We start from the raw sequence: 10,707 nt of genomic DNA on the forward strand, positions 1-10,707 counted from the left end.
GCAAGTACACACAGGCACAGAAGCCAAAATTTTTTATTTTCTTTTTAATTTCCGTAAGGATAATGTTAATCACACCTTTTTTTTAAATTAAACAGTATATTCCTAGGAAGACATTCACAAATACTGATGGTTAATTTATAGAAAACAAGATTTCTACTGATATATATTTTGTCAGTATGGGGCTTGAACTCAAGGTGTGGGCATTGTCCCTGAGCTCTTTTGCACAAGGCTAGCCCTCTACCACTTTGAGACACAGCATCACTTCCAGTTTTCTGGTGGTTAATTGGAGATAAAAGTCACAGGGACTTTCCTACTCTTGACTGGTTTTGAACTTGATCCTCATATCTCAGCCTCCTGAGTAGCTAGGATTACAGATGTGAACCACCTGTGCCTGGCTACTATTGATAATTTGAATAGATACATATACATGTATCTACAAGTAAAATTACACTGTCTTTTTGCTTTTGAAAAATTTGGTATTTCTAAGTATCTTCCAAGTACTTATGAAACTGATCCCAGGACTCAGGAGGCTGAAACAGGAGGACTGCAAGCTTGAAGATAACCTGAATTATATTGTGAGTTTGGGGCCAGCCTGACCTATATAACAAGACCCTGTCTCAAAAAAAATCTACAAAGATGAGTGAGTGATATAGCACAATGGTAGAATGCTTGCCTAGCATGCATGAGACTCTGGATTGGATCCTCAGCACTTAAAAATTGAAAAAAAAATAATTTAAAAAAATATTCAATTTAAAAATTATATTAGGGTGGTAAGTTACAATACAAATGAATTCCTCATTTTACCAAAGTCACACTGAACTGATAAGCTTACTAATAACCTTAAAACATACAAAATGACCAACAAATATACATACATACACACACATACACGCATATATAAATTTCACTTCACCAAAATAAGTCGAAGACACTAAAAAAGATAACATTTGGCAGAGATTTACAGAGAATTTTGTGTTTTTATATACTGGGGAGGGAATGCAATCATAAACAGGACAACATATTTTTGGGTATCTACTTTGTGTATGGATCAACAACTTTCAGGTGATGTCTATGTCTTTTGAATTTCAAATATATATATATATATATATATATACATATATATATAAATTTTTATTGACAGTGCTGAGCTTTGAACTCAGGGTCTTACAGTTGCTAGGCAGAGCACTTGAGCAATATCTCCATCCTGTACAAGCTTTATTTATTTTTCAGACAGAGTATTATACCTCTAGACTCAAAATATGATCTTACCTGTCATTTCCTACATAGCTAGGATGAGAGCCTCATGCCATTAGGCCCAGTTTACTGACTGAGATAGAATTTCAGTAACTTTTCCCCAAGCTGGTCCTGAACCACAATTCTCCCAAACTTGAGTAGCTAAGATTATAGGTATGAGCCAACTCTACCTAGTTTTTCTTGTTTCTTTAATTAAAAAGGGGGCTTGAAATCATGCCCAAGAGCCACACTTCCAGTCATAATTTACTCCTAAGAAAAAATGATTGATATAATGTTTTCTGAAATAAATATTAATATGGTTATTACAGGATAAACCACAGAATTAAGATTGGTGCAACTTAAATCCCAAATAATTACTGTCCTACCAAAAAAAACTAACAATTTGTTATGAAAAGGTATTCTTTTTTAAATAATTTTTTATTGTGAAAAGGGGTTACAGTTACATGAGCAAGGTAATGAGTACATTTTTTTGGGGGGGGGGTCCGGTCGTGGGGCCTGAACTCTGGGCCTGGGCGCTGTCCCTCAGCTCTTCAGCTCAAGGCTAGCTCTCTACCTCTTGAGCCACAGCACCACTTCCGGCTTTTTTCTTTTTGCTTATGTTGTGCTGAGGAATCAAACCCAGGACCTCACGCATGCAAGGCAAGCACTCTACCACTGAGCCACCTTCCCAGCCCCTGAGTACATTTTTTTTTAATGAAGCATTGTTATCTCCTCTTTTGTTTTTCCCCTACCATCCCTTCCCTCCCACCTCAACTACACGCCCCCCTGCCCCCACCATGCCTAAATTGCAAAGTTCATTTTTCAACATAGCATCTTGTACATCTTGTTGCAATGGGTCAACCTGTATCCCTATTTAAACAATTTGTTTTTTCCCTTCCCCTCCCCAAATTATACCAACATTGAATACAGTGAAAACAGGGGTTATACTGTGGGGGAGGGACATACAAAGCAACAACAACAACAAAAATCACATGGTACCTTATAAATACATTAGAAACAATAGCAAGTTAGACACAATAGCAAGAAAGAAAAAACCACTTGTGTCCCTATCTTGAGATCCATTTCGCCTAACATTATCTTATCTGACCTTTTCTGCTTGTCCCAGACATATACTAGTTGTTGCAAATAAGGGAAACCATGGGACCTATGTTTCTTTGGGCCTGGCTTAGTTCACTTAATATAATTTTTTCCAAGTCCTTCCATTTTGTAACAAATTGAGCAATGGCATTCTTTCTGATGGAGGCATAGAATTCCATTGTGTATATATACCACATTTTCTTGATCCTTCATCTACTAAGGAGCATCAGAGTTGGTTCCATATCTTAGCTATGGTAAAAAAAAATGCTACAATATACATAGTTGTGCTGGTAGCTTTAGTATGACCTTGTTTATTTCCATTTGGGTAAATGCCCAAAAGTGGGATTGCTGGGTCACAGGGGAGCTCTATGTGGAGTCTTTTGATGAACCTCCATACTACTTTCCAAAGTGGTTGAACAAGTTTACACTCCCACCTGCAGAGCTTCTACATGGCAAGATCAATAGAAAGCCCACGGATTGGGAGATCTTCACTAGCTATACAATAGACAAGGGTCTCAAATTTAATACTTGGAACTCAAAAAATTAAATCCCCCAATAACAATCCTCAAAGAAACAACTGCCCAATAAATAAGCGGGCTAAAGACTTAAAGAGAAACTTCTGGACTGGGAAGGTGGCTCAGTGGTAGAGTGCTTGCCTTGCATGCTTGAGGCCCTAGGTTCGATTCCTCAGCACCACATAAGCAGAAAAAAAAAGCCGGAAGTGGCACTGTGGCTCAAGTGGTAGAGTGAGCCTTGAGCTGAAGAGCTGAGGGACAGCGCCAGGGCCCAGAGTTCAGGCCCCACGACCAGACCCAAAATAAATAAATAAGTTAAAAAAAGAGAAACTTCTCTGAAGAGGAAATAAGAATGACCAATAGACACATGAAGAAATGCTCAACCTCTCTAGCCATAAAAGAAATCAAATCAAAACAACATTGAGATTCCACCTCACCCCAGTTAGAATGGCTATCATCAAGAATTCTAACAACAGATACTGGAGGGGATGTGGCCAGAAGGGAACCCTGCTGTATTGTTGGAAGGTATTCTATTGGTTAAATAGAAGGCAGTTAAGAGTAACTGAGATATAATTTATAAACAATATATTTCATTTTGAAAATAACAGCCTGAAAAATTCTAAAAGAACATTCACCCAAAATACTAATAATTATTATCTTGAATCACATTAATTTTATTTTATCTTTGTTCATTCCAAGATTATCTTTTCTACACAGGAAAAGCTATCTGCATTTGATCATACATCAGTTTCATAAGCTGAGGAGTAAAAACAAAGGTGAAAAATAAAAGATGTTGCCTGTAATCCTAGACACTCAGGAAGATGATATCTGAAGGTAAGAGGCTCAAAGTAGCTCTGGCAGAAAAATCTGTGACACTCTACTGTCCAATTAACTAGCAAAAAGTCAGAAGTGGAGCTATGGCTCAAATGGTAGAGCATCGGCCATGAGTGAATAATCCAAACAAAAGCCCAAAGCCTTAAGTTCAAACCCCAGTGTCAGCACAAATAAATAAAACTCAACTTTTTAAAAGGAAAAACAAGAAACAATCTGTGAAGAAAACCCACGTGAAAAGAACAAACAAACTGGAATTCCAAACTGGAATTATCCCTGATACCACTACAAATGGACTCGAGTGACATATTTACCCATTGTAATAGCATATATGTAAAAAATTATTTTTCCTCTGAGTTGACAAAGCCAAGATTCTTACTTTTCAAAGGAATTTCATTAGAAAAATCAAGAAAAAATAAATCCATAGAAATAATCAAATTTACTCATAATTGAATATTTTTTTCAAAAATAATTAAAGGGGTTAGGCAGAGGTGGCTTATGCCTGTAATCCTAGCTAGCTACTCAGGATGCTGAGATCTGAGGAATACAACACAGTTGTTCAATGAGCAGGGAAGGAAGTCCATGGATTCTGACCTCCAATTAAAAGCCAGAAGTGATGCCGGGAGCTGGTGGCTCAAACCTGTAATCCTAGCTACTCAGGAGGCTGAGATCTGAGGATCTGGATTCAAAGCCAGCCCAGGCAGGAAAGTCTGTGAGGTTATCATCTCCAATTAACCACCAGAAAACCGAAAGTGGCACTGTGGCTCAAGTGGTGGAGCACTTACTCAGGGATAGTGCCCAGGCCTAGAGTTCAAGCCCCACCACAGACAAAACAAAAAAAGCCAGAAGTGCAGATTTGGCTCAAGTGGGAGAGCACTAGCCTTGAGCAAAAACCTCAGGGACAGCACTCAGGCCCTGAGTTGAAGCCCCAAGTACAAAAAATTAATGTATGGGAGCTCATCACTCTGCCTTTGCCTCATCTTGCTCCAGTTTTCTTGAACTACATACATTAGATTAATTTGAGTTGTAAGTGACTGATATACCAGTTTGCAAGTTAGTCTTTCCATGGACCACGTATCTCACAACAGTAAGTAAACAGGTGGTAGCTACAGAAACTTATTTTCTCATTTTGAATCTTAAGGATTCATAACCACTACTAAAAAATTTGTCTACCTGGGCTGGTTCCAAACTGCAACTCCCAGATCTCAGCTCCTGAGTAGCTAGATTTGAATATAGGCATAAGGCACCAGCACTCAGGATCTGATATATTTTAATAAGTTTCTCATACTCTAAAACAGACTAACTTCAAACTTACCTTGATGAGGTCCTTTGATCCTCTGTTTTTTCTCCATTTCTTTAGAATATGATGACCCAAAAGTACTATTTGATGTTTCATTAGCTTGTCTGTAATGTTTCAACTGACTGGAATAATCTTCCTCAGTTTCCATGTTGTAGTTACCAAAGTTGTCATCACTATAATTACCGAAATTATCATCACTGTAATTACTGTACTCATCATATTCTTTACTTTTAAATTTCTTGTTATATTGACTCTTCTTGGATGTCATGTAGCTTCCCGATATATGTCGATGCTAAAAAAAAAGTGGGGGGATAATTATTTTCAGGATATTTTAAAATTATATGCAGCAGCTGATAGAAACATAGGTTATCTTCCATCCTGCCCACACACACAGAAAGATGGGATTTAAAAAAAAGTCAGTAGTTCAACTATTCATTAGCACTTACATTATTGTTGTTTTCTGCCAGTCTTGGGGCTTGAACTCAGGGCATAGGCACTGTCCCTGAGCTTCTGCTCAAGGCTAGCACTCTACCACTTGAGCCACAGTACAATTTCGAGCTTTTTCTGTTTATGTGGTAATAAAGTGATAGGCAAGCACTCTACCACTAAGCCACATTCCCAGCCCCATAGTACTTACATTATTTAATACTAAGTTCATAAAGTTAAATGTATTTGTGACATATTAAACATTATACTCTTATTTCTTAGCTTTTGTTTTTCATGTTCTATATCTTGATATTCATATGTATAGAACTATTTAAAACTCCATACCACCACAAAAATTTTTTTCAAAACAAATGAAACTATCTTTTTGAAAATAAGATTGTAAACAGCTTGGAGAGAAAATATAAAAGTATGTATATATTCCTCTGATATTGTGAAGTTCTCAAATGGTATTATATTTAACAAAAAATTACATGTGGAACATTTTAGAAAAAGAAATATTATATTTTCTTTTCTTCTTTTTTTTTTTTTTTGTCAGTCATGGGGCCTGAACTCTGGGCCTGGGTGCTGTCCCTCAGCTCTTCAGCTCAAGGCTAGTGCTCTACCACTTGAGCCACAGTGCCACTTCTTGCTTGTTCTTCTTATGTAGCATTGAGAAATTGAACCTAGGGCCTAATGTATGCAAGACAAGCACTCTACCACTTAGCCACCTTCCCAGCCCAAATATTGTGTTTTCTTTTTTTTTTTTTAATTGTGAAAATACCGTATAGAGGGGTTACAATTACATGGACAAGGAATGTTATATTTTCTAACAGAAAGGAAAACATTCTTAAATTGGGGAAAACATCAAGTGAACAAACTGTTCATTAGAAACTGTTAATTACAATAAACATTATTAATTATATTTCTTCCTTTCTAAGACATTGGGAAACAAAAAATACAATTTGGTCCTACAAGTTTATTAAATTTAATTATAGTATTAAAGTTTTTCATTGAAATACTTTTTTTTGGGGGGGGGGGTCTGGTCATGGGGCCTGAACTCTGAACCTGGGCACTGTCCCTCAGCTCTTCAGCTCAAGGCTAGCGCTCTACCACTTGAGCCACAGCGCCACTTCCGGCTTTTTTCTTTTTGCTTATGTGGTGCTGAGGAATCAAACCCAGGGCCTCGAGCATGCAAGGCAAGCGCTCTACCACTCAGCCACCTTCTCAGCCCCATTGAAATACTTTTAATATTCACATATCCTATGTTGATTTTTTAAAACACCAAGAAAAAGCTTACATAATTACAACTTGAGAATTTAAAAGAGTATGCCTAATCATTACATTAATGCATTTTAAATGTATTATATTTGAATATTTATATAACTAAATTAGAATACTTTTCAAATTTTAAAATAAGTCAATTTAATAAAACTTCATTTATAACAAGAGAATTAGTGCAAGTTAGAAAACCGACAAAGTCCCAAGAAAGGTAAAGACAAAACAACCCCAAAATACAAGAATCCATAAAACCTCTCAATAATAACTCTAAATGTAAAGGGTATTGACTGTCCACTCAAAAAAATACAAATTGGCCAGGGAGTGGTGGCTCACGCCTGTAATCCTAGCTACTCAGGAGGCTGAGATCTGAGGATCAGGTTCAAAGCCAGCCTGGGCAGGAAAGTCCTAGAGACTCTTATCTCCAATAAGAGGCACTGTGGCTCAAGCAGTAGAGCGCTACCCTTGGGCTGAAGAGCTGAGGGACAGTACGGAGGCCCAGAGCTCAAGCCCCACAGCTGACAAAAAAACAAAACAAAACACACACAAACAAAACAAAACAAAATTGGTAGCCAAGTACCAGTGGCTCAAGCCTATAATCCTATCTACTCGGGAGACTGAAATCTGAAGATTGCCTCAGATCTGCCTGGGGCAGAAAACTTAGAGAGACTCTTATCTCCAATAAAACATAAAAAGAAGGAAGTGAATCTGTGGCTTAAGTGGTAGAGTACTAGCCATGAGCAGAGAAGCTCAGGGACAGCATGAAGACCCAGACAGAGTTCAAGCCCTGAGACTAGCACACAAAAAAAATCCTAGCTGACTGAATTAATAAACAAGATCAAACTGCTGTCAACAAGAAAAAAACCTCATAAGCAAAGACATAGACAGACTAAAAGCCACAGGATACACTAAGCAAGTGAAGTCAAAACCAACCAAGCATACCTCTACTCATATCTGACTAAAGAAATTTCGAGCCAAAATTAGTTAGAGAAGGTAAAGAAAGTCACTAAATATTAGGGAATAAATACATCAAGACTTTATGATTGTAAACACATATGACTGTAAACATGTATATACTGAATGTTAAGTACACCTAATATAAGACATTACAGCTGGGCACTGGTGGCTCACACCTGTAATCCTAGCTATTCCGAGGCTGAGATCTGAGGATCACAGTTCAAAGCTAGTCCAGACAGAAAAGTCTGTGAGAGACTCTTACCTCCAATAAATTACTCTGAAAAAGCTAGAAGTGATATTGTAGCTTAAGTGGTGAGTGCTAGCCTTTAGCAAAAAGAATCTCAGGGATAGTGCTCAGGCTCTGAGTTCAAGCCCCAGGACCAGCATGCATGCATAAATAAAGTGACATTATAGACTCATAGGGACAGCTAAAGATACAATAATAGTGGGTAATTTCAACACATGACTCATATCGATAGATAGATAGTCTAGATCAAAATTTTAACAAAGGCAACTGAGAATGAAAGTGTACCATAGATCAAACAGGCTTAATATATATCTACAGAGTAGTCTAGCCAACAATTGCCATAATACATATTTTTCTCAGTGGTCTACAGAACTTTCTCCAAAATAGATCACAATTTAGGACATAAAGCAAATTTTAATATAGTAAAAAAAACAAATAATATCCTGTATTTTAACCTATGATAATAAAATGAAATTAGATATTAATAATAGGAGAAACTATACAATACAGTTTGGCTAAGAGAATAATACAAAGACTCACTGAAACAAAGAACTGAGTTTCTGAAAGGGTAAACAAGATTGAAAATCCTTAACCAAAATAACAAAAAGATGGAAAAGAAAAATTAATAAAATTAAAGACAAAAGAGGAATATCACAACAATGTCAATGAACTCAGAGAATTATTAGGGAATACTTTAAAAACTGTGGCTTAGGCCAGGTGCCAGTGGCTCACGCCTGTAATCCTAGCTACTAAGGAGGCTGAGATCTGAGGATCACAGTTCAAAGCCAGCCCAGGCAGGAAAGTCTGTGAGACTCATCTCCAACTAACCACCAGAAAACCAGAAGTGGTGCTGTGGCTCAAGTGATAGAGCACTCACCTTGGGCTGAAGAGCTGAGGGATAGCACCCAGGCCCAGAGTTCAAGCCCCATGATCGACAGAAAAAAAACAAGCCAAACAAAACAAAACAAAACAAGCCGGGTCCTGTAATCCTAGCTACTCAGGAGGCTGAGATCTAAGAATCGTGGTTCAAAGCCAGCCCGGACAGGAAAGTCCATGAGACTCTTATCTCCAATAAACCACTAGAAAACCGGAAGTGGTGCTGTGGCTCAAGTGGTAGAGCACTAGCCTTGAGCTGAAGAGCGCATGCACAGCACCCAAGCCCAGAGTTCAAGCCCCACAACTGACCAAAACCAAAACAAAACAATAAGAAAAACAAAACAAAAAAAACCCTGTAGCTTAGTGGTAGAGTTCTTGCCTAGCATGTTCATGAAGCCCTAAGTTTGATTCCTCAACACCACATAAACAGAAAAAGCTGGAAGTAGAACTGTGGCTCAAGTGGTAGAGTGCTAGCCTTGAGCAAAAGAAGCTCAGGGACAGTGTCCAGGCCATGAGTTCAAGCCCCAGGACTGGCCAAAAAAAAAAAAAAGGTCTAATAAACTGGAAAACCAAAAAGAAATGAATAGATTTTTACATGCATCTGACCTACCTAAATTGAACCAAGTTAAACCTCACTTAAACACACCCATAACGAGCAAAGAGACTGAAGGCTCCCCAACTAAGAAAACCCCAGAACCAGCCGGGCGCTGGTGGCTCACGTCTGTAATCCTAGCTACTCAGGAGGCTGAGATCTGAGGATCGCAGTTCAAAGCCAGCCCAGGCAGGAAAGACCGTGAGACTCCTATCTCCAATAAACCACCAGAAAACCGGAAGTGGCGCTGTAGCTCAAGTGGTAGAGCGCTTGCCTTGAGCTGGAAAGCTGAGGGACAGCGCCCAGGCCCAGAGTTCAAGCCCCACGACCAACAAAAAAGAAAAAGGAAAAAAAAACCCAGAACCAGAAAGATTCAATGCTGTACTTTACCAGACCTTTAAAGAACAGCTAACACCAATGCACCTCAAAATATTTCTGGGCAGACAAATTTGAGACACTCATCTCCAACTGACCAGCAAAAAGCTATAAGCTGAGGCATGGCCCAAGTAACAGAGCACCTACCTTAAGGGAAAAAGCTGAGAGTGTCAGGCCCTGAGTAAAAGCCCTAGTATTGCCACACACAGATGCAGGCATGCATGTGTGGGCATGCACACACACAGGCGCACACACGCACACACTCACATAAACACATACACAAGGCAGCACCTAAAACCATAATGATATATCTCTTCACACTCATTTACCATTTCTTCCTAAATATGGAAAATAACGAGAGTGTAAAAAAGATATGGAAGCATTATCTCAATCATTTCTGATGAGTTTGTAAAATGATGCAGTCTCTACAAAACAGCTTGGCTGTTCCTCAACAGAAAGTTCGGTGGTATTGTTCATGCCTATAATCCCAGCTAATTGAGAGGCAGAGAATAAGTGAATAGCAACTCACGGCTACCCTAGAAAGAATGTTAGCAAGATACCATCTCAATCAAGAAGCAGGTGTGGTGGTACACATTTGTTACACAACTACACCAGAGGCATAGGTATGAAGATCCAGGTTCTGACTAGCCCAGGCAAAAGTACAAGACCCTATACTAAGAAAAACAAACAAACAAACAAAAAACAATAGCACAAAGAACTAGAGGCATGGCTTTAGTGATTTAGTGCTTGCCTTGTAAGCACAGGACCCTGAGTTCAAACAGTAACATTAAAGAAAAGAGAGAAGGGCACTGGTGGCTCACGCCTGTAATCCTAGCTACTCAGGAGGCTGAGATCTGAGGATCGAGGTTCAAAGCCAGCCCGGGCAGGAGAGACCATGAGACTCCTATCTCCAATAAACCACCAGAAAACCGGAAGTGGCACTGTAGCTCAAGTGGTAGAGTGCTCGCCTTGAGCTGAAGAG

The 10,707-nt window shown here is 38.7% G+C and overlaps 1 protein-coding gene across 1 annotated transcript in view; it reads right to left on the minus strand.

The window, feature by feature from the left end:
- Positions 1-10,707, minus strand: part of Zc3h6 (zinc finger CCCH-type containing 6) — a gene marked incomplete at its 5' end in the record, with an annotated part of 39,294 nt that overhangs the window by 24,514 nt on the left and 4,073 nt on the right. The window contains one exon of the mRNA XM_013019709.1: positions 4,993-5,269. Coding sequence (XP_012875163.1) covers positions 4,993-5,269 — 277 coding nt within the window. The remainder of the gene's footprint in view (positions 1-4,992; positions 5,270-10,707) is intronic.

This window comes from Dipodomys ordii, unplaced genomic scaffold, assembly GCF_000151885.1.
Source record: "Dipodomys ordii isolate 6190 unplaced genomic scaffold, Dord_2.0 Scaffold47, whole genome shotgun sequence".
Taxonomy (NCBI): domain Eukaryota; kingdom Metazoa; phylum Chordata; class Mammalia; order Rodentia; family Heteromyidae; genus Dipodomys; species Dipodomys ordii.